Here is a 22,864-nt window from a genome sequence, read left to right on the forward strand (position 1 = left end):
TCGATCTCCCCCGGAACAACATCAGGCAACTACATCGGGGGAGGGCTGTGCTCATGCACTTCTTCAATCTCAGCCTCTAACTGTTCTGCTAGTTCGCTGTTGGAGCGTTTTGCCCAATTGGCGGTTGAACATCTCGCCGGGACTTTGGACAGCTTTCTGTGCGACGACGCATACTTCCCTTGAGCTGGCCTCGCGTCAGAGCTCTGTTGATCTTCAACTGGACGCTCATGTGCACTTCGTTGCGCTACGACGACTCGTTCTCCGCTGCTGCTGTTCGAGCTCTCCTTGTTGACCAGTTGGATGCCGAGGTCGGTCCAGCGATTCCGGTTGGAGGATGACTTCCGGTTCACTGGCGCCCAGACGACCCAAAACTGGTTTGTGATGATCGATGCTACTCGGCTTAGTCCCCGACGGTGGAGCTAGCCTACTCCGGCTACGCGCTTCTTCATGATTCGATACTGGCCGGTGGAGTGCCGAAGTCGGTCCAGCGATTCCGGTTGGAGGATGGCTTCCGGTGCACTGGCGCTCCGACGACTCAAGCCGGTGATACGCTACGTACTACTCAGAGTAGTCCCCGGCGGTGGATCTATCTTACTCCGACGAAGATTTCCCCGGCGGCGGAAGATCTCCCGAACCGATGCTATCCGGGCAGATGCCGAGGTCGGTCCTGCGATTCCGGTGGAGGGAAGATTCCGGTTCACAGGCGCCCCGACGATCATTTGCCGGTGCAATCAGTTAATAACTGTGGAAGTGCTTATGTGTGTGGAAGTGTTCTTATGAACACTAAGCTGAGAAACAGGCTCTGTCCCAGTGGGGACGTAACGTCAGAAAGAAGAAGAATGAAGCGTCACACTTTTGTAGTCCCCTTCCTCAACAAAGGCAGAAGCGCACATTTTAGTAGGTCTTTTATTAACGGCGCTGGTCAACCTCGCACAGTCAGTTGAGATGGAGAATGAATGTTAGTATTTAATGACTGTCGTTTCTGGAGACCGAGAATACCGCTGCATCTCCACAATCTCCACGGGTAGGGTGTTGATTAGTAAGGGAGGAAAACGATCTTAAAAGAAAAATCTTTTCGCACTTGCACAACGCGATCATACATGATTCCCGATGCCATTATGTCCTGGATATTATAGCGCTATTATTATTCAAAAAATAATAAAAATGTGTCCAATGCCTAAGATTTGCCATGTTGTCTGAAACAAGAAGGAACATGATATTTTCTGACGCACATTATGGTCCCGGATATAACTGTACCATTGTAGTATCTTCCTTTTCAAATTATGCCAAACGACTTTTATGCCAAACGACTTTATGCCAAACGACTGTATGCTAAACGGCATTATGCCAAATGGCATTATGCCAAACGGGGTAGACCCCTTTAGGAACTATAGAGGCAAAGAGAGCTAGAATTCAACTAGGATTTTTTGTAAGGCTTTTTTCCTTTTTCTTTCAAATAGAATTGCAGCATAGGTTTCAACAAAGTTTATACTAGAAACATCTCAAAGAAATTCTTCTGTAAAGATAATTATTAAAACATTTCAAAGATATCTTTAGTTTTCCAGAAATTTACCCAATGATTTTTCTATAGATTCTCTTCTCACTCAGGACCTCTTCGAGAATTTTCGCTTAACTTATGATCTCGCCCTGGAAGCATTGTTAAATAACGTGTAAATCAACAAGCTACACCATTAGTTACCAATGGCTTTTAGGGCGAGATCATAAATCAAGGGAGAATTTATCTAATAATTCTTCATCTTCTTTCCTTTCAAGGATATTTTCAGAAATTACTTCCGCGATTCTTTCAAGGATTTCTTCCGTGATTATCCCAGGAATTCCGTGAGAATTTTTTTTTCCAGGAATTAAGGCAAGGATTCCTCTAAAATCCATTCAGTGTGTTGTTCACAGACTTTACGTATATTCTCTTTAAGAAATTTATTTCGGGATTTCTCTAAAATTTCATCGACACGCTTCTTACAGGAATTTGGCAAGGCAATAATCTAAGAATTTATTAAAGCATTCTCCCGGGGATTTGTCCCAGAAATCTTCCAGTTAATCGTAACGATTTTTTTTAGCAATTATAAGAATTCCTAAAACAAAAGTTCTGATAGGACTTCTACAAGAATTTTTTAATAAATGTAATATAAATTAATTAACTCATTACGCGTGTTCGGAATAGTATCAATAGGAATAGGGTGGCGATATTTTTGATCTGGCGCTCAAACTAGAAGCATGTTTTCTTTTTTAACTCCTCAAATCCGAAATAGTTCTATCGTGAGTTAGCTTAAACTACTGTAAAAACTTAATTACGACAGTATTACGGGAGTGTACCGGCCTTCTGATACCTGATACCGTTCGAAACAACCGATAGAAGCTGGCTTTTTCGACGCATGCATACAGTTCTTAAATGTTGAGATTGTCATTTGATTAGCGTCGGTTTCGGAGAACAAAGGCAATTGTTCAATAGCAGATTTTACAATAGCCTTTGATCTTTCTTTAAAGCGACTTAGAATTGAAGAAGTTGTTACTGTGAGATTTTTAACGTGCCTTATTAAGAGAGTCTTCCTTTCTTTTTTTTTATAAAGGTTTTCGTGCATCAGAGCACCCTTGCTCGAACCAGCGTCATTCTATCCGGCCAGGTTCGAGAGGCTGAAGTCGAGTTGACACGTGGTCAGTAACGCCGTAAACGCCGTACTTCATACCCAGCTGGAGCGTTACGTTGGAAATGTGGTGTGTGCTTGCGAGTTTGACTATAAGGAATTCCATGCCAAAAATAGATTGGTGAGAAAACTAAGGCGGCAAAGGTCTACAATAGATTGGATTTCAGGTGAGTGCAATTTCTTCTTGCTCCTCTTCGAATAAGACGAGATTATTGAATTAGTATTGTTATATTTTAATTGATCAGTTATTTCGTATTAACAAGGCTGCGATAGGCATGGCTACCGGTAAGGTATGGGAATTTCGTTTGCCAATGATGTAATCCATATGGCCTGATTCGCTACTCGCCACATAATAACGCACATGCGCTAGTGTCTATGCACGAAGAATCGGCTATCGCGCCTACCAAATATTTTTTCGATTAATGCTTTCATTTACGAGAAATATGAAGTTAGATGTCTTTCTCCATGCAAAATAAAACGGGAAAACTTCTGCTGATCAACTGTGGACAAGAGCAAAGCAGGTAATCCTTTGGATGGAACGACTTGATTTCTTTTTGGAAGCTAATGCCCTAATGCTACCCGGGTAGAGGAGAATAGCAAAAGAATAACAAAATTTACCATTTAAATAGAATGTTTGAATAGCAAAATTTGTTCTTTGTTTGTTTGAAAAAAGAGATAAAATAATAACTAAGTTTGTATGGCATAAAAACTAAATAATATCATATAACAAAATAATAGCAAAAATTTAGGCAACCGTAAATAACAAAATATGTTATTATTTTGACATTGATAACAAAATAATAACTAAATAAGCTATTCACGAGTAGATCAAAATAACGGTAATTTAAGTTCTTTAATTTTAATATCTAATTTCAGCATGATTGAAAAATAAACTTCTCGCTTTCCTGCTAAAAAACCTTTGCTTTTTGAATCTTTAATGAATATCATACGAATAGTAAAATGAGCTATTATGGCAAAATTTGATATTGGTTTGTTCTCATGAATTATTTAAATAATGTTTTCAAATATCAAAATAATGACATATTTTACTATAATGGCGATGTTTGCTATCCTTTAGATATTAAATGTTTTTAGTATTTTTGCACAAATAACATGTTTTACCATGATAGTAAATTTTGTTATTGATTAGTTATTACATGAATTTCAAGTATAACATATCAATGACAAATTTTGCTATGATTGTATATTTTGCTTTTGATGAGATATTTAATGTCATATATTAAAAACATAATAATGGTTAAACTAGATATGATTGCAAAATTTGTTCTTATTCTACCATTATTCACCTCTACCCGGGTATACTGGAACATTCGCACAAACCTTATTTTATTACACTGGGACGGCCAGTAGTTAACAAGGAATTGAAATTATAATACCCATTACCCCAATATTAGGAGAACATGGTCCAATTCGGACCTAGTAACAGTTTTTTGGCCATATCTTTTTAGCACGATGAACTACACACAAGGTTTTATGGTTTCGTGAAAGCCTGATTCAGCGCGCACTCTTTTTGCTTAGAGAGTTTTGTCATATCCTGGAGATGACTAGACATGTTTGAACAAATGTCTCCAGAAGGACCAACCCTGTTCCAATTCGGACCACTCTATATATTATCGTTTTTTTGCTATGGAAGTAACCAAATATAGCTCTGATTTGTTTGGTATCAAAGCTTATTGAACTTCTTCTGTAAGCGCAAACATAAAAAATGAACTTAAAGCGTGACGAATTACATTTTCATACCAGTCAGAACTAGCTCAAGTAAAATGTGAATTTTAATTAAAAAAGAACAAAAGTGCAATACGCTGGTGAAGCTGTTTCAAAACTAGGTACAGTAAACTCTCCCTAACTCGATTTTGAACGGACTATAGTGTATGGGAGATATCGAGATAAAGAACACATATTTTTAACACTTTGGAGCATTTTGTTATTTTGACAAATACAATCGAAAAGGTAATTTTAACTTTGAATGTAGTAAAATTACAACACATTGAAACTTTGCGTGAAAATATCGGGTAAGAAAGACAGGTGAACTTGTATGGGGCACTGAAACAGACAACATCGAGTCTCAGGTCATAAAGTTGGAGAAGTATGGACTTAGATATAGGGGTCAAAGTACACTATATTGAAGGGATTGCGCATTTTATCGAGTTTGTGAACAAAAACACAGCATATCAGGTAAGGAAAAGTAGACGTAAACGTTTTTTTATATCGTATTGCCAAACTATTTTGGATACAGCTTGGCAGTGGTATTGATGGAGATGGTTTTAAATTAGCTGATTTATTGATTCCTTTAGTTTTTGGTGATCTACCGTATTTCCTAGATTTTTATCGAAGTCATTTTCATGACCGCAATAGAATCGAAGGCACCATTGATCAATATTACAATTGCTATGATTTTTTCCCAAGTCGAGAAAAGTTTCACGGGGTGGAGCTTTTAGAATAGACTGAGTACACTAGACTGGCCCTTAAACAAAAAAGTTGTAAAATTCAACACGTTGAAAATCAAGAGGTCCAAATTGAACCATATCAAAAGGTCCGGACCAACACACATTTTGTGATGTTCGAACTAGTTGAGCACAAACAGCGCATAGGCGTATAAAAACAATATGGTCAGATGAAAGCATAGGCTTTGGGGATTCAATTACAAAATAACACAGAAAGATTGCAGAATTATTGTCGGTTAAAGAAGCTTAGATATAATTCGAACATACGTTACACTACAGCATTTCAAAACAACAAACTAATATAAAAATCAATCGAAATTACTGAAAGGCGTCAAATTTATTGTGTTAGATCCAAGCCCGAAGGTGGGTAGAAAAACGGTACACACGATCTTTACAGTAGCGTCAGTATTGAGAAATGCTTAATGGTTCGAATTAGAACAGGGTCCGAATTGGACCAGGTTCCCCTAATATTGCTGAGTTTGATTATGAAGAGATGGTTTCCAAGCGTAAAACAAGATGAGAGAAGAAGACAAAATCGGACTTAATTTAGCGGTACAAACTCAATAGTCGCATTTAACAACAGGACGAGTCATTAGAACACTTCGCCTTATCCGTTGAACTACAAGCTGAATTTTGTTCTTTAGCTGAGCGATCAGAGACCGACTGGTAATTGGGTTCAGAGTAGCTGCCTTAATTGCAACAAAGATTGTTAAACGAAGAAAGTCTTACATTGAAAGTAGCAGAGCAAATTATTATTACTTGGGCAATGGCGGGGGCAAATGCCAGAACACTTGGTGTACCTACTGTTGGGCAAACCATGGACAAATTATTGATAACTTATACGATTGCAAATCGTGAGACTAAGCTGTCTCTAAGACTAAGTGGCTCCCAATGCAATGTCCGGTTAAAACCAGTTTAGGGGCAAAGCCTGAAAGCTGTCTTACAATTCTCCTAAGAAGAATAATTTAGGAAAGTTTCCGACATGCTACTTGGAGAAAAAAAAGAGAGAGAAAACGTCTAGATTATTCAGGCTATACATGTGATGTGGGCATATCAAAAGAAAACGATTTAGGCTAAAAAATCTACACAGAGGCAAATAAACTTAATAATTTCTTATGAAATAACACTGCTCGACAAAAAAATTTTTTTGGATGGATCAGGGACGCGTTTATATGGGTCTTGAAGTGCAAGAAAAGTGTAGAAAGAGGCCGTTTCCAAATGATTTGCAGCACCCTTGGATTATTTTTTGATAAACTTTGAAAATTTGGCATTTTAAATCACAAAAAGTGTAATAAGCAAAATATCAATCTTTTGAAATTCAATTATTCAACCATTGAATTTGTCAAATCAATATTTTTTAGCACTGAATGACTTCAGGGAAACGTGCACCATTTCAGAAGAATATTGGCATCAATTTTGTATATGAATTTGGAATGTTAACAATCATTAAGCAAGTATGTAAGGATGTGCACTATATAAATACTACTTATTTTTCTATTTCACACATCTGGTTCATTATTCTTTCTTTCTTTTCTTTTATCAGTAGCGATAGGGGTAGTACTGGCACTTATAATCTGCCCTAAGCTCCTTCCCAGCATTTGCTTTTATAAGCCTCTATTGCGTTCATCACACAGACGTTCCTAAGCAATGTTGCTCAAATGGTCACTGTGTACCCTAGCAGCAATCAAGTGTAGAACTAGCCCTCGTGCGTTAAAATACACTCAAATAAAGATTTAAAAAAAAAAAAAAACCTAGCAGCAATCAGCCCTTACCGCAGTTTTGCAGTCTAGTAGTTCAAACTACTATCAAACTATGATAAGGCCTGAAATGCTACTAGAGTGGTTAAAGTGAAGAACGAAATAGTTTTATTAAACCCATTTCATTTCATCACTCACAATCGACACTTTTATTTTCGACACTATCACGTATACCACCGATTATCACTCATCAACTTTCGTAATACACTTCAGGTATATTTTCCATTATATCACTTTTCACTATCAGAGCTACAAATGTTCATCAAAAAAACATCACACCATTCTCGTATAAATTCATTGTTATTACCATTTACCATCCGTTATCATTACTTAATAATCAAAATATATTTAATTGAAATTTTTCATTATTTTTCTTGCTGTAGAGTCATTACTATTCAAACTACGATTTAGCATTATACGATCAAGAAAGTTACAGTAAAAAAATCACTTCGATCCATTCTTCTGCACCCGCTGTCACTATTAACACTTTTATCATACATGTGTGAAGAACTAGACAATAGTGTTTATCTTCAGAGAAATGATTGCAAAATGTATTATGGCCATTATTAAACTATTCGTATATTCATATAATTATTATTTGTATATTTAACAAAACTATCACAATCACTTCTAATGCCATTTTCAAATTCTCACCACCATACATTTTTTCAAACATTATTATTAGCACCTTCACAATCACTAGTTTTATAACGACGAGTGTAACGCAGAGTTTCACCAAACACACATTCTTATGTTGCATTATAAAACGATTGATCACACGTTGGCTTTGAAACTTAACCACCATTACTGATTAGTACAAAGGATTGTACAGCTCGTGTAAATGAACTGAACCATCAACAACCAGGACTGGTTTATAAGCAACTACTGAGCCCTGGCGGTCCCTCCGTCCGAAGAGGACCTGATAATATGCCGAAACATATTAACAGATCCTCCGCCTGAATGCAGCCGTTTCATTATAAATCATGAACCGTTAGAGGTGTGCCAAAGTATTGGGAAGGTGATATGTTTCACAGACGGGTATTATTATGGTGCACCTTCTACTTAGGCACCGTCAAACCCTGTGTTCTTGGCCAGGGATTTCACACATATGGTTCATTATATAATATTTATTATAGGTCCAAGAAGACGCTTGATTAGGATTTGTCTTTTTTCCATTAGATAAAGCAATGAGCAATGCAATCCAGTAACATTTGATTTCAACAAGGATACGACTACGGAAAATTGATGTGTCTATTATGTTTTTATGGGCTGGTTGGTCTAAAAAGTAATACAAAATTAGGTTGGAGACTGACATATAAGTGGTCTTACATGCGCTAGCTGGTTTATCAGGCGACGATGTCTGTAAAAAAATGTGATAACATTGTTATTTGCGATTTCTAAATATTTCAATAGGTACACATTAAGAATAGTTTACTTATCGTGAGATTAATTTTCATCAGAATATCCCTACAAAAATTACAGAATAACAGAAAATAGCAACAAATAATTTAGTAATCAACATTGTCACATTTTTTGCGAAAGCCGCTCAGGCAGGAATGAGCTCTTTTTCATTCAGTTTGTGCACAATACTAATCATTTGTGAAAACTGATTTAGTGGTAACATGCCTGCTTCTTACATGCAAGATGAAACAATTTCTGGTTAAACCATTTCCGATATTTTTTTTATTTTTTGGTTCTACATTTTGTTGATGATGAAAGCAATACAGTGATCATAATAGCCAAGATCCTTACACTGTTAGTTGACGTTGTGAAATTTGTTAGAAAATTAGTTCATTCCCGAAATACACTCTAATCAGTATAGACGTGCACCGGCAGCTTGGACCACAAAAGATGCCAAGGCACGATCGCTGTTTGGACTCAATGTTAAAGACAGTAAACTTCTACATATAATTCGAGCGAAAACGAGTCAGCAGATGTGGGATGCGTTACGAACATACCACGAACGTTCATTTTTGGCGAGCAAAGTCCATGTTCTTCGGAAGCTGTGTTCCCAGATATTGTTGGAAGGAGGAAGCATGTCCGATCATTTGAACGAGATAACTTGCCTAGCTAACCGACTAATCGCGATGGGAGAAGAGCTGAAAGATCACTGGATAGTGGCCATGGTTTTATCAAGCTTACCGGAATCGTATGGCGTTGGAGAGTCGACCTGAAGCGGATTTAACACTCGAATTTGTGAAAGGAAAACTACTTGATGAATGGAGTTGGCGCGAAGAAAATCAATTTATTGAAACGTGCCATTACTACATTCCTAGATTGGAAGGTCATTTTCGTCGGGATTGCAGAAAGTTTGCGAGTGACAAGAAAAAGCAGCAGAAACCCAGAGAGCAAAAGGTGAAGCTGACAGCTAACGATGAAATGGAGATGTGCCTGGCGGCCGGTGAGCAATCTGGTGGCGATCTGTGGCTATTGGAGCAACTTCCCATATGACGAACGATGTGCGTTTCCTGAACAGTTTGGATGTCTCACGAAAAACCGGAATTAGTTTGGCGGATGGAAAGAAAGTCGAACGATGCGGTGTTGGTACCGGCGTGTTCCGAGGTATGAATGATCAAAGTACAGCAGTCAAGGTCAAACTTTCCGAAGTCTACCATGTACCCGCGCTGACCGGAAGTCTGCTGACTGTTAGCAAGATAACGGATGAAGGTTATGAAGTTGTACTATTCAACAAAACGATGTGCAAGGTTGTGAAGAATGACGTAATCTATTTGATTGGAGAACGACGAGGCAGTTTGTACCACCTAAAGGCAGGACCAGAGAGAGTTTTGGTGACTGTGGCTGACCATTCCCAGCAGTGTATTCATTTGTGGCATCGCCGGTTGGGACACCGGAACTATGATGCGATTATGCGGAACTATGATGCGAAATGGGAACTGGTATGCGGGGCAGAGATGCGGAGTTCAATCCATCTGTGGTACGTGCTGCGAGGGGAATCAGAGCCGAGCCTCATTTCCAAAGGAGTCAGAGAGCAGAACAGTGGCAGTTGGTGATCTTATTCATATAGACCTGTGCGGACCGTTTGAGGAGCGTACACCAAGTGGAAATCGATTTTGCCTGGTGATCATCGGCGACTATTCTCGCTATACCGAAGTTTACCTGATGCGATGCAAATCGGAAGCAATCCTCAAGATCCAACAGTACGTTAACTTGATGGCAAACAAATCCGGAAGAAAACCCAGAATCTGGTTGAAATGATGAGATGCATGCTAGCAGAATCGAAGCTTGAGAAGAAATTTTGGGGAGAGGCCACAGCAACGGCAAACTATATTCAAAACCGTTTGCCGACATCATCGTCAAGCAAAACTCCTTCGAGCTTTACCATGGAAAGAGGCCGTCGTATACCCACTTCCGGATCTTCGGATCAACAGCTTACGTGCACATTCCAAAGCAGAAACGCAGGAAGCTAGAGAAGAAGGCAGAAAAGTTGACATTTGTTGGCTACGCCGAAGGATGTAAAGCATACCACTTCCTGAATCGAGTGGATTGTTCAATAACTATCAGTAGAGATGCAAAATTCGATGAAACCTTCAACCTTTCAATGACTTTACTCAAAAATAAGTATATCGATTATTCTCTCAAACCAAAATCACTCGGTATTCTCTCTCTTCCCCACCAATGTTGTCATAAACAGAGAGAGCTGCACCTACCTAATGGGGGTAGTTTGGCCCAATAAGCCAAATTTGGGTAAATGCATTATACTCAAGCTTGGGTTGAATGAACTCAATTTTGCGTTTAAATAAATCAAATTAAAGTATTTTTTTTCTAAAGGCAAAGTACCTAATGGAGGCCTTGGAAATTTAGCCAAATTTGGGTTATTGGGCTCAACTATGGTTTTGCGTTGAAACAACTCAGATTTGAGTAGATCCGCGTTGCCGTGTATACCTGACATTGTAGAAGTAGAATCTGAGCAAACTAAGCCAATCGTTAATGATGATGAAGCCGAGCATCCTGAGAAGCTTCAAGATGATGAACCTGAGGGTGAACCCAACTGTGATGCAACCACGCCAAGACGATCATCGTGGCCGAATAAAGGTGTTCCCCCGAAATGGTACGAGCGGATATTTGCAGCTACAGAATGTCAGGAGGAACCAACGAATTTTGCTGCAGCAATGTCAAGTGACCATAAGGAGGAATGGAAGCTGGCCATGGAGGAAGAAATTGAATCCATCGAAGATAACAAAACGTGGAAGTTAGTTGATTTGCCAGCTGGAAGAAAAGCAATTGGTTCCAAATGGGTCTACAAAATAAAACGAGATGCTAACGGAGAAATTTCAAGATTCAAGGCAAGATTGGTAGCCAAAGGATGCAGTCAACAATACGGCGTTGATTACGACGAAATATTTGCTCCTGTAGTACGTCAAGTAACATTTAGAACACTACTAGCTGTTGCTGCTAAGAAAGGTATGCCTGTACGCCAATACGATATCAAGACTGCGTTTTAACACGGCACTCTTCAGGAGGAGATTTATATGCAGCAACCCTGGATTTGTGGTCAAAGGAAGTGAACGAAAAGTGTATCGACTGTACAAAAGCCTCTATGGATTAAAGCAAGCAGCCAAAGCATGGAACCAGCGGCTCAATGCGGAACTGTAACGGCAAGGATTTAGACGCTGTGAATCTGATCCGTGTTTGTATGTGAAGCTAGAAAATGGAAAGCACAGCTACGTTCTGGTCTACGTCGACGACATTTTGGTTGCAAGCGAGGACAACAATCTGTTCACACTGAGAGAAAGCATTACGTAGAAGTTTTACGCTAACCACCGAAATGAAAAGGGAGATTTCTTTCTGAGTCAAGAACGATATATTGAGCAAGTCGCGAAGTCAACTGGTCTGGCAGAAACTAAACCATCAAGAATACCTTTGGATCCAGGATACCACAAGCACGAAGCGAGTGAGCGTCTCCCTGATAACAAGGACTATCAAAAGCTGATGGGTCAATTGCTGTACGTATCCGTGAATACCAGACCAAATGTTTCTGCTGCAGTATCCATTTTAAGCAGAAAGACAAGTTGTCCAACGAAAGGTGATTGGGTTGAGCTGAAACGAGTAGCCCGATACCTCATGACAACCAAGAACTTATGCCTGCGGCTAAGTAACACGGAAGCGAACGAAGGACTTCTGGGATTCTGCGATGCTGATTGGGCTGAGTGTCGAGATGATAGAAAATCCAACAGCGGATTCCTGATGAAGTGTTTTACTGCCCTCACTATTCATCAATCAATACATTTGACATATTTTTCGGCAATTTTAATCAAACTTTCAGTTCTGAGATTTAGAATAAATTTCGCAAATAATTGCGATATAATCTAAATAAGAAAAACACTTGTTTTTATATGTCATCCTGTTTGAAGCAAGAAAAACAGACATTACGTGAAGTTTCGCAAAATTGTTTATCATAAATTGTTTCTTCACTTAATCGAAAAGAATTTTTACTCGTTTAGAGGATATGGGAATGGGGATTCATAAATGGACACGTTTGGCCTCAAATGGGAAACGAGTTTAAAATTAACCTTAATGGTCGACTTCTTTATGTTTCCAATATGCTTACAACTAAACCCATTTGAAGAAAACATCCCATTGAATAAGAAACTAACGCTCAATTTGAAAGTTCGATTGAAATTGCCGAAAAAAATGTAAAATATAGAACCAATAAAAAAATGGAAATGGTTTAACCAGAATTTTTTTCATCTTACAAGTAAGAAGCAGGCATGTTACCACTAAATCAGTTATCACAAATGATTAGTATTGTGCACAAACTGAATGAAAAATAGCTCATGCCTGCCTGAGTGGCTGTCAAGTGGTGTCACAAAAAATGTGAAAATGCTGATTACTTAATTATTGGTTGCTATTTTACGTTAGTCTGTAATTTCTAGGGATATTCTGATAACAAATGGACCTGACGATAGGTTATCTATTCTTAATGAGTACCTATCAAAATCATTGGAAATCGCAAATAACAATATTATCACATTATTCAGCAGACTGCTAAGGATAGAAGTACCTTGACGGAGGGACTTGTTGCGATTGAAAGGTGGAAGCAGCATCATTATGAACATCTGAATGGTAAAGGAGATCAATGATAGCGGAGCAAATGACAATGTCACCACCGACGAGTTAGAAGGCGGTGTGCTAATACATTGAGGTTTTAAGGAGAAGATGAACGTAAGCCAAACTTCAAATTTTCAAGAGCACGGTTCTGGAGAACCAAACATCCTATTAAGCTGAAAAGTTTTCAGCTCAAATGGGTGTTCGGTTCTCCAGATCCTTGTTCTTGAAAATTTGAAGTTGGGCTTCGATTCATCTTCATCTTAAGGATACCATGTATCAGCTCTAGTACACGTGGGATGGACAGTATCGTAGCCGAACTAATCAAGATGGAATCTTCATAACATTGATCGGAAACAATATCCTCGAGCTTACCTTCAAGCACATCGATTCATTCACATCTAGTTACATACGTTTCGTAGTAAATCCGTTCTTCTACGATTGAACAGGTTCGGCATATTGGGCCATTTTGGCCGCCTTCTTCATCAGCTTGTCCTCGAGCCACTGCTGCGGATGCATCTTCTTGCGATGGGATGCCCTGTTGGCGCCCGAGTTGAACGTTCGGTCGCAAAAATCGCAACTGTACAGCACGTCACCCGTGTGCGATGCCATGTGTTCCTAAGAATCAAATATACGTTAAGTATTTACTTACAAGAAAGGAACCTGAAGCGTCTCAAAACCTACCTTCAATCCGAGTTCTCTCTTGAAGCTTTTGTCGCACACCGTGCAGATGAAGTCTCCCGTTTCGTGACTCTTCATGTGATACCGATAGGCAATCAGGTGCCTGCATTCCTTGCCGCAAATCTCGCAAGTTCGCGTTCCCGAGTGCAGCCGCATATGGTGGGACAGCTTCAGGGTCCAGGTGTTGCATATTTGACACTGCACCCGCGGCTTCGGTGGTTTCTTCTTGGCCGATTCGTCGTGCGTTTCCAGATGCGACCGGTACGAGGAGTAGATGTGGAAAGTCCTGGCGCACACGTGGCACACGTAGTTCAGCTCCTTGGTGTGTATCGACTTGTGGTGGTGCTTCAGGGTCGCTTCACAGATGAATCGCTTGTCGCAGATTTCGCAGTGCCAACGTCGGTTGTGATACCGCTCGTGAGTGCTCAGGAACTTCTGGTGCGTGAACATCTTCGGGCACATGCTGCACTTGATCGTTCTCGACTCCTCCGGGGCGTGATTCTTTTCTATGTGCCGTTTCAGAGACTCACTGTGGGGAAGATTCTTGTGGCAGATCTTGCACTGAAAACTGGTCGGATCCAGATGGAAGAGCACGTGATCGACGAGTCGTGGTTTCTTGTTGAACTTGAGGTCGCAGCAGAACACGAACGCGAGCTTTTTGTGCTCAGCCACGGAATGTTTCTGCAAAGCCATGAACGAATCATGTTTCTCCTGGCACGTGTCACACTCCAGGGTTATATTATCTGCTATTAGCTTCTCGTTTTCCTCATCATCCTTAACCGGACGACGCTTGCCGCTTGTTTCGTCGTGGGTTTCAGCGTGTCTTGCCAGCTTATATCTAGTTGGGAATTTCTTCTGGCACACCTGGCAGGAATGAAGTCTATCTTCTGCTGGCGTGTGTGCCTTTTGTATGTGTCTGCTCAACGCTTCCCGATTGGGACATTTCTTCGAACATTGCGAACATTCGAACCGATCCGGACTCAAATGGTACAGTATATGATCGTCGAACCGGTAACATGTCATGAGTTTCAAATTACAACACACTATAGTTGCAGGTTTCCCGTGTTTCTCCTTGGAATGCTGCAGCAAGTCCTTGAAGGTCGTTCGTCGCTCCGAACACGTGTCACATTCCAGTGTTATATTCTTCGATACGTACTCCTGAATCTTAACCATTTCCTTCTCCGTCTCTTTTGTACGTCTTCTGAGCTTCGATTCATCTTGTAGGGATTTGTCTGCCTTATCATCTCCCGAGTTGTTCGAATCTTCTGAGTCATCACTTCCCTGTACATAGTCCTCATCATCGTCATTCGCATCATCTGCACCAGACTCACCCTCACTTGGCTCTGGATCCTCTGATTTGATTGCATCAGTCTCATCCTCTTCCACGTCACTCATAGGTTTCTCTTTTTCGGAACCATGAGTACTTCGGACGTGCCTCTTAAGTGTATCCCTACTGTCGAACTGCTTCGAGCACTTCGAACATTCGAATTTCGGCTGATCCAGATGAAACCGTACATGATTGACGAATCGATAGTTGCTCGTGAACTTGAGATTGCAACATAGGACAGTTGCTTTCTTGGCGTGTTCCATCATGGAATGGTTTTGCAAAGTCTCGAAAGTTGCACATCGCTTAGAGCACGTGTCGCAGTCCAGGATGAGATTCTGCGACACGTATTCCTGAACCGCATCCGATTCATTCTTCTGCAATCGTGTCCGTTTAGCAGCTTCCTTGATGTCAGGTTTCCGTTCAGAGTCATTATCGTCATCTTCACTAGGATCTTCACTTTTCGGTTGTTCAGGAGCGAACACATCTCGGGCATGCTGTTCTTCCTTGATCTCGAGCAGCTGAACGTGGGGAAACAGTTGGTGGGAGTGGAGTTCTTCGACTTCACAGTAGAATCGATGGAAGTCTTCAATCTTGACCCAACACCGTAGGCAAATGGTGCTCTTGAGGTATTGGTTTTCCTGGGAAGAAATGACTTTCTTGAAGTTCACGGTAACATTTACTACGATCGAATTGTAGTACTTACACCAAACCAAAAATGCTTGCACAATGCATTTTGAATCTCTTTGTTTGAACAAATGGCGAACGATTTAGCGTCGCCCTCAACGGACTTTGCGCACGTTAGGCAATCGGGCATTGTACTCTGTGGGAATGATGGTAGAAATGATTTTCCAATATACGTCCGAGTAATGAATCCGATTAGACTGACTGTGACTATGCAACGGTACTATACGAACGTAACATTTATTCGACAATTAACTGATACAAATATTCTTCTGTATTGATGCAGAATTTATTGGACACATAGCTTCACAGTATTCTGTATTTCTGATCTCTGGACATTGCACATTCTGATTGATTACTGGACACTTGACACTGATTCCTGTACTGTACTTGACACTGTTCCTTCTGATCAGTGACTAAATGGATTTTGATACGATATGGTCTCATATAGGATTCTATTGCATATCGAATAATTGTTGTGAACTATTTTCAAATGCAATTTTATTGTGATCAGTCACCTATCGCTGTTAGGCAATTATTGAATTTTGCTGTGAAACTACTTGGAAATATATTTTTTCATAAGAATGTATTAACAAAAAAAACTGATTTACGAACAGCCAAATGTTTCCGTGTAAGTGTACAAAACTTTGCTCATTACCCTATCATCAGGTTTAGCAGCGTACAAATCTATTTTATTTTACACCATCTACAAAGAATTATGGAACAGTTTTACTGATTTATGAATCTGGATCGCAGCAGGCTTTGCGCGAGTGTGGCTGCTTTTCAAATTCGCTGTCACGTTTCATCTCGGGTCGCGGAAATTTCGAAAACGTTTCAAATGGCTGATGGTGCTATGCCACCCGGCAAAAATATGGAAGAAAAGTGTTGATTATGTGATGTGACGATAAGAACATTAGAAATTGGCCAGAGTGCATGTGAATGTGAGATGCGAGATTTTGTAAATTGCAGTGCATATTGCGCGAATTTTCAGTTGATTTATTTTTTTTTTTTTTATTTTGCCGGTGAGGAATTTAATCAGATGATGGATCTTTGAGTGGCCAATGATTGGAAGAAAAGTGTGATTTTCGTGTGTCCGGGAATGTGAAAGTGAGACGCCGAACGCCCCGGAAATTGAACGTTACAGTTAGTGCTCTGTGCAATGGTACCAATAAAAAACCTACAGAAAATAGTGATTTAGAAGTTAATGTGCGTAAACATAAGTTCAAAAGAAAGATATATCTAGCAAAACGAAGCTGTGAAAAAAATGGCATGGAGTAGCGATGAACGGATGCGCGACGTGAAGGGGGAAAAAAGGCCAACCCCACAGCCAAAGGTTGGGTCGAAGGTTTCCATGGTGATGGCAACGCCGCCTTAGATGGTTTTCGGTGAGATTGTTCTGAGTATTATGCTAGCAAAACAAACTAAATACGCGCCGGTTCTAAAGACAACATCTTTTAAACTGGAAGTGTGTTTGCATTATCATTATCCATTTGATAACGGTAATGCATACATGCGGGGCTTATTGTTAGTGACAGTGACTTCTGAATGGACGTGTCTCTCCAGCCATTCTGAAATGGGTCACTGAGATCTGCAATAGAGCTATCACCTTCTAACTCCTGGACTAAAGCTTTCTGCAAAGCATAAACGCTTAGCATTGCAGAAAGATTTTTTCCATAATATCACTGCCGGACAGTGGGTGTTAGTTGGATTACACACACACACACACACACAGTTTTACTGATTTATGAATCTGCACTTTTACCTGAACCAATGCCCGCTGCAGCTGATGGAAAATGTAGCAAATTCACTGTTTTATTCCAAATTTAAACTTGGGAAAATTTTTCTACCGACTCCAAAACACTGACCAGAAACTGAAGAACTGTCACTTCTGCCTGCCATCGTAAACAGAACCAGTGGTGCCAAATCTGCTAGCCAAAAAAAATTTCAAAAAAATGTTTCCAAAGGGTAACGTTCCGCGCAGGGTACCAGGGCCGGATCAAGTTTAAGGCCGCACGGGACGTCATCATAATCACCCTATCCATTTGAAGAAGCAAATATCGAGAACCACTCCATATATCGATGCGAGAAATGTATCACTATGATTCTATATATGTAGTGCACAACCCACGGATCCTGCCCCCTTAAGAGCATGCGGGAGTACTTTGTCTGGTAGGAATAATAGTAGTTTACGCAACAAAGTGCAGAATGAAGATTTTTACAGCACGAGTCGTACGTTACGACGTTAATTACAACGAGTGCTGTAAAAATCGAATTCTGCATCGAGTTGCGTACAACATTGTTTGCAATTTCATGAAAGGTTCCTTGAGGAATAATTTTTAAACTATTTTTCATTAATCTGCATGCAACTATAGTTTAAAAGAAAGTGGAAAAAGGCCCTGATATAGTCGAACTAATACAATAATGTTTATAAAGTAACCAAGCAATTCATAAAGTAATATTAGTGCATTGATACATTTGTAATGTAGCGTTAATGCTCTTTTGCTTGACAGCTCTTGTAATTTGTCGAATAAAAGCAATGTCGCATCAGTATTGTTGATATGCTGTAGAATACGTGCAATGCTATAATGCTTGGTGTTACTTGGGATATTGCTTAACTGCGGGAGTTGCAATAAAATCATCCTTTGATTTTAACAATTCTCTGTTTTCTGGATCGCGAAAAAAAAGTTTAAGAGTGTCAACAATCTGGACATGAGAAAATCTCGCATACTCTGAGATAACGCCCTAAAAGCCATTGGTAGCCACGTGTGTAGCTCGTTGTTTCTGAGCAAATGAAAGAATAAGCATCCCAACCAACATCACGGGCAGGTAGATAATGATCCTTTCTTCCACATAGTGTTGTTAAATAACATGAAAATCCATTCGAATGCTCAGAAACAACGAGCTACACACATGGTTACCAATGGCTTTTAGGGCGAGATCAGAAGTTATGCGAGAAATGTTTCGTTCGTTGTTATTGTAAGTTCGGTCAATCGTTAGAAGATGCATTTCGCCGAAGTTGGATTTTTTCGGAATCCATGCAAGATACCCTACACTGAAATGAATTTTATAGTAGAAACTACTGAATCCATGGTAAAATTAAGAACTGCACCAACGATTTTTAACCGACTACACTAATCTGTTAACTCTACCAGAACATAGTCAACATCACCACACAAGAAAATATTGTCGGTTTAATTAACCACAGTTGCAGCATTTATGACTAGAAACATTCTTGATTTGACAAGTTTGGCATTGTACATTTGACCACACTGTGTTGTAAGGTGAGTGTCACGGATTGAAATACAATGCTATGTAGTCGAGACTACAATGGGCATGGTCACTTTTACTGCACTGGTCAGTGATTTTTACCAGATTATAGTAAACTTAACAGATTTTTGTAGTCGGTTGAAAATCGTTGGTGCAGTTCTTAATTCTACCATGGATTCAGTAGATTATACCACAAAATTTGTTTGCGTGAACTTCGGAAGTAGGGCGCATTCGAGCGCACTCAGATGCGAATCGAATGCACCACTTCCGAAGTAGGGTATCTTGCATGGATTCCAAGAAAAATCCAACTTCGGCAAGGAACTATTTCTAACTTTTTATCGCGCCGACAATACTACTTTTGGAATTTCATTGACGTGTCTAACGGACTCTAACCATTCGCCTATCACCCAAACATTTAGAATCCGGTTCCGGGACATTCACTGATAGATCTTGAAGGTATGATTTCTGCTGTGAAAACCCGCATAGAAAATCACAATTCGGCATACATTCAAAACAATTAATCACTTGTATCTGGTAAGGTTAGTGTACAACAAACAGTTGCTTTTATGTTGAACTGTATTTAGTCTAAGAATTAGAACTTTTAAAAATGGTTTGCGTAAACCATGCCAAACAGTAACAATATTAGAAACTGTGCAGATATTGTCGAATTATACAGAAATTCAAACCCCCCAGAAATGGTAAAACTATGACTGGACCGATTGAGAAATTGTTGTTGAATTTATCGTTGAAATACACAAACACATATGTATTTTACCATATACAACAGTTATTTAACAGTTTCGCAAACAGTGGTACGCTATTGTGTTTGTGAGCGAAAATTTTCACCGCCTAGCTGTGCACGCTTAAAAATAGCACACTGATCGTAGTAACAATTCAAAAAACTGATCAAAATATTTCCGTATTTCAAAGTATTTCTACTAAAATAATATGAAACAACACAATTGTTATTTTGTTCTAAACATTTTCGTTCGATATGGGTGGAAATTTGATGAAAATAGAAATATATTTTACTACCGTTCAAACCATGAAGTTGCATAGAATTGTTTTAGAGTGCCTTTTGTTTTGTTTGTTGTGAATTGAAAAATGAAAATTGTGTGGAAACAAGAATCGTTATTCTAGCACTTTAAAGCTTCTTCCCGTTGTTAGGAGGGTAACATCCGAATCCCAAGTGGCCTGTTTTACATCCGGAATTCATTGGTGAGTAACATATATTGTATTATTGAGTTGAAACTAAACTCTAACGGGGCAACATTTCGTTCCTTGCAGAGTGGGTTGTTGCAGTAATCCAAAAATGGAACCATCAAACCCGGATGTCCCCGCACTGAGACAGCAAGAAATTAGAACGGCCAAAGCGGTAATGGATAAACCGAAAAAGGAATTACGTGTACGGCAACATATCGAAAATATCGAAATTTCCAGTATATTATGGTAATGTAAATAAATATGCATAAAAATTATTTAACTCATCTTTCATTGTTCAATCACAAGAGGGGTAAATCTTGGGTTAAATACTATATCGCACTGTAAAATGACAATTACATATACAGTATTAATTTCAATTCGAATTATATGGGTCAACCATTCTCTACCTGTTTGGTGTACTGTAGATTGATCAAAAAATGGATGGTATTTGAACCGTTCGACAAATTGTAATGTAAAAATTTTGTTCGACAAAATCGGCGTTTTTAAATGGGAACATAACTTAACCGCCTATTCCCCACATGGTAGTTTGCTCAATTACAATTTGTCAAACTGTAAAAACTGTTCACGGTACGGTTGGTTTATTGTTATTTTAAATGTTTTACAGAATTATTTTGATACTGTCGTAAATTGTTGTGGATTGAATGGGAAACAGTAGAAGTATGGTTTATAATTATGCGGGAACGTTTTAAGTCCTTTAAATGAATTGAGATCTTGACAGCAGGTAAATTTTTTTTGCATCGAATCTGCCTCACAATCAACAACATTGTCTTGAGGAAATCCTTTGTACGTTTTAACGAGAATTGTGCAAGCTGTGTTATGATGTTATCGCATATTTTAACGGTTTCAGATATTTTGGTCTGAGGAAGTTTCGTTCTATTCTGCAAATACTAAGAGCAGCAACTTGTCTGGTTTCATGTAATATAGTCGATGATATCAAATATGAATCCTGACCATAATTTTCACAATGCTCTGGTTCCTATTCGATTCACTTTTTGATTAAAACTATAGCATATTTAACACTTGCTATACGATGCGTTTTGAACGGAGTTCAAGATGACAGCTAGTGAGAGAAGGAGCCTTGGGGTTTTACGATGTTTTCGGTAAAGCATAATCCTATTTTGACGGGAAGTCGGTAAATATTCGGGTATAACCGGACTTCGTTTGAATTTTGAACTGATTTTTTTTTTGTGTTTTTCGGTGATTTCAATCTTTGACGACTCTTTCTGTAAATTCGAGCCAGTTTTTCGTATAGCATTGCTGAAAATCAGTAAAGTTCTTCTGGGTACACCTGTAATTCACAAAACTTACTGAATGTTCAGTCAAAACAGTGTTTTACGGTTCAAGCCCAGTTTAAAAAAAAAAAATATCGAGCTCAGAAATGCAGAATGAGTGTGTATGAGAAAACCAAGCAATTTTTTCAATCGGTCATGATGTTTGCCGATGTGTTCTTGAGGGTTAGAGCTTAGCTGACACTGCCAAATACATTTGTCAGCTACAACCTTGTCAAAGACCGTTTTCAAATCCGACGTGTCAGAAAATAAAATTGTGCAGTCTCAGTTTTCAACCAAATGAGCTCAAATTATGGGAGAGTCTCAGAATTAAATCTAAAATCGAATGGGCGCTGTGTAGAAAAAAATATTTTTTGAACCACCTAAAGCAAATGCATATGATATATACCGTGAGGGCCCCTAACTCTGCGCAGCTCCTAACTCTGCGCACTTTTACCAAAATCCACCAAAATCTGGTAAAATACTTAATTTTTGTTTAAAATTTGTTTTTTGATATATTGCTACAATAGTAATAAAAAATCACGCGAAGAATTTTCTTGGCCAATTTACGTTTATTACTTTAATAAAAAATAAAATAGCTTTAAAAATATTGAAAAACGTCCAAATTGACTGCCCGTTAGCAAAAAAGCTAAGGGAGTACCTCATCACTTAAGTCATTTGAAGCAAATAAAAGATAATATAATTCAGATTTTTAGTACGTAGGCACTAGTTTATTTATTGAGCAATCATCACTGGTAAAGTGCAACTTATTTTCTCTTCATTTTCTTATTCTTCTTACGTGCGCATAGTAAGGAACCATTTTTGAACTATGTTCCTTACTATGCGCAGCAGTTATAAAACGTTATTTTCAACATACAGTCAACCCTCCAGGTCGATATTGAAGAGAACCATCGACTTGTCGACACCATCGAAATATTGGATAGAAATGCTTTGGAAAATTGTTTGAGGGGACTATCATAGTAAGGGAAGATTAAAAAATGACGTCCATCATATTTTAAGGAATTCTACACTCCGTCCCTTCAATCCCCTGTCGCGATTTTACAGTACCTAATGAATGCATTGTCACATTTTCGTAGACTCCTCCTCCCCTGAACGATGGACGTAATTTTTGAATGCTCCCTAACCATGCAATAAAATAAATTTGATTTTTTATATAGTTTCATGAGTCAATATCGAATAATGGAACATCGAGGTTTAATCGTATTTGCAATACAAAAACGCCAATAAAGTATTGTTATTGATCTGCAATAGGAAGCGTTCATTAATTACGTCACGCTTATACAGAGCGGCAATACTTCTCGACTGAGTGATGAACAATACATTAAGAATGGATATACCCTTTCGCTTGAACTATTCTTCGTATTTAGTAGAATCAGGTTCTTATTTATTTTCTTCAAACCCGGATCCGACCCAATCCGTGACAATTATTTAATACCAAACCCGGACC

At 39.0% G+C, this 22,864-nt stretch overlaps 1 protein-coding gene and 1 long non-coding RNA gene across 3 annotated transcripts; one reads left to right on the forward strand and one right to left on the reverse strand.

Moving 5' to 3' along the window:
• Positions 1 to 13,319: 13,319 nt before the first annotated feature.
• LOC5564370 (PR domain zinc finger protein 5) lies at positions 13,320 to 17,533 on the reverse strand. 2 transcript variants are annotated; one of them, XM_021838060.1, is made up of 4 exons: positions 17,400 to 17,533; positions 15,660 to 15,776; positions 13,633 to 15,594; positions 13,320 to 13,566 (listed from the first exon to the last, which is right to left on the reverse strand). In XM_021838060.1, exons 2-4 carry the CDS (start codon positions 15,768 to 15,770, stop codon positions 13,384 to 13,386), a joined length of 2,256 nt encoding a protein of 751 aa, XP_021693752.1. In that variant the 5' UTR covers positions 15,771 to 15,776; positions 17,400 to 17,533; the 3' UTR covers positions 13,320 to 13,383. The 2 variants fall into 2 exon arrangements, with proteins under 2 accessions (XP_021693752.1, XP_001648712.2); XM_001648662.2 differs by lacking the exon at positions 17,400 to 17,533 and having other exon boundaries at positions 15,660 to 17,367.
• A 2,023-nt stretch (positions 17,534 to 19,556) lies between these two features.
• On the forward strand, positions 19,557 to 20,382 carry LOC110674167. Its single transcript, XR_002498706.1, has 2 exons — positions 19,557 to 20,122; positions 20,192 to 20,382. It is a non-coding gene; the product is annotated as an uncharacterized LOC110674167 (long non-coding RNA).
• Positions 20,383 to 22,864: the final 2,482 nt, after the last annotated feature.

This window comes from Aedes aegypti, chromosome 1 (assembly GCF_002204515.2).
Source record: "Aedes aegypti strain LVP_AGWG chromosome 1, AaegL5.0 Primary Assembly, whole genome shotgun sequence".
NCBI lineage: Eukaryota > Metazoa > Arthropoda > Insecta > Diptera > Culicidae > Aedes > Aedes aegypti.

What these genes read in the sequence shown, in the direction of transcription:
- LOC5564370 (XM_021838060.1), bottom strand. Translation starts at nt 15,770, where the DNA reads ATGCCCGATTGCCTAACGTGCGCAAAGTCCGTTGAGGGCGACGCTAAA. An exon ending in GCAAGCATTTTTGGTTTGGT is followed by an intron (nt 15,595 to 15,659) that starts GTAAGTACTACA and finishes ATTTCTTCCCAG; the next exon opens with GAAAACCAATACCTCAAGAG. An exon ending in AGAGAGAACTCGGATTGAAG is followed by an intron (nt 13,567 to 13,632) that starts GTAGGTTTTGAG and finishes TTTGATTCTTAG; the next exon opens with GAACACATGGCATCGCACAC.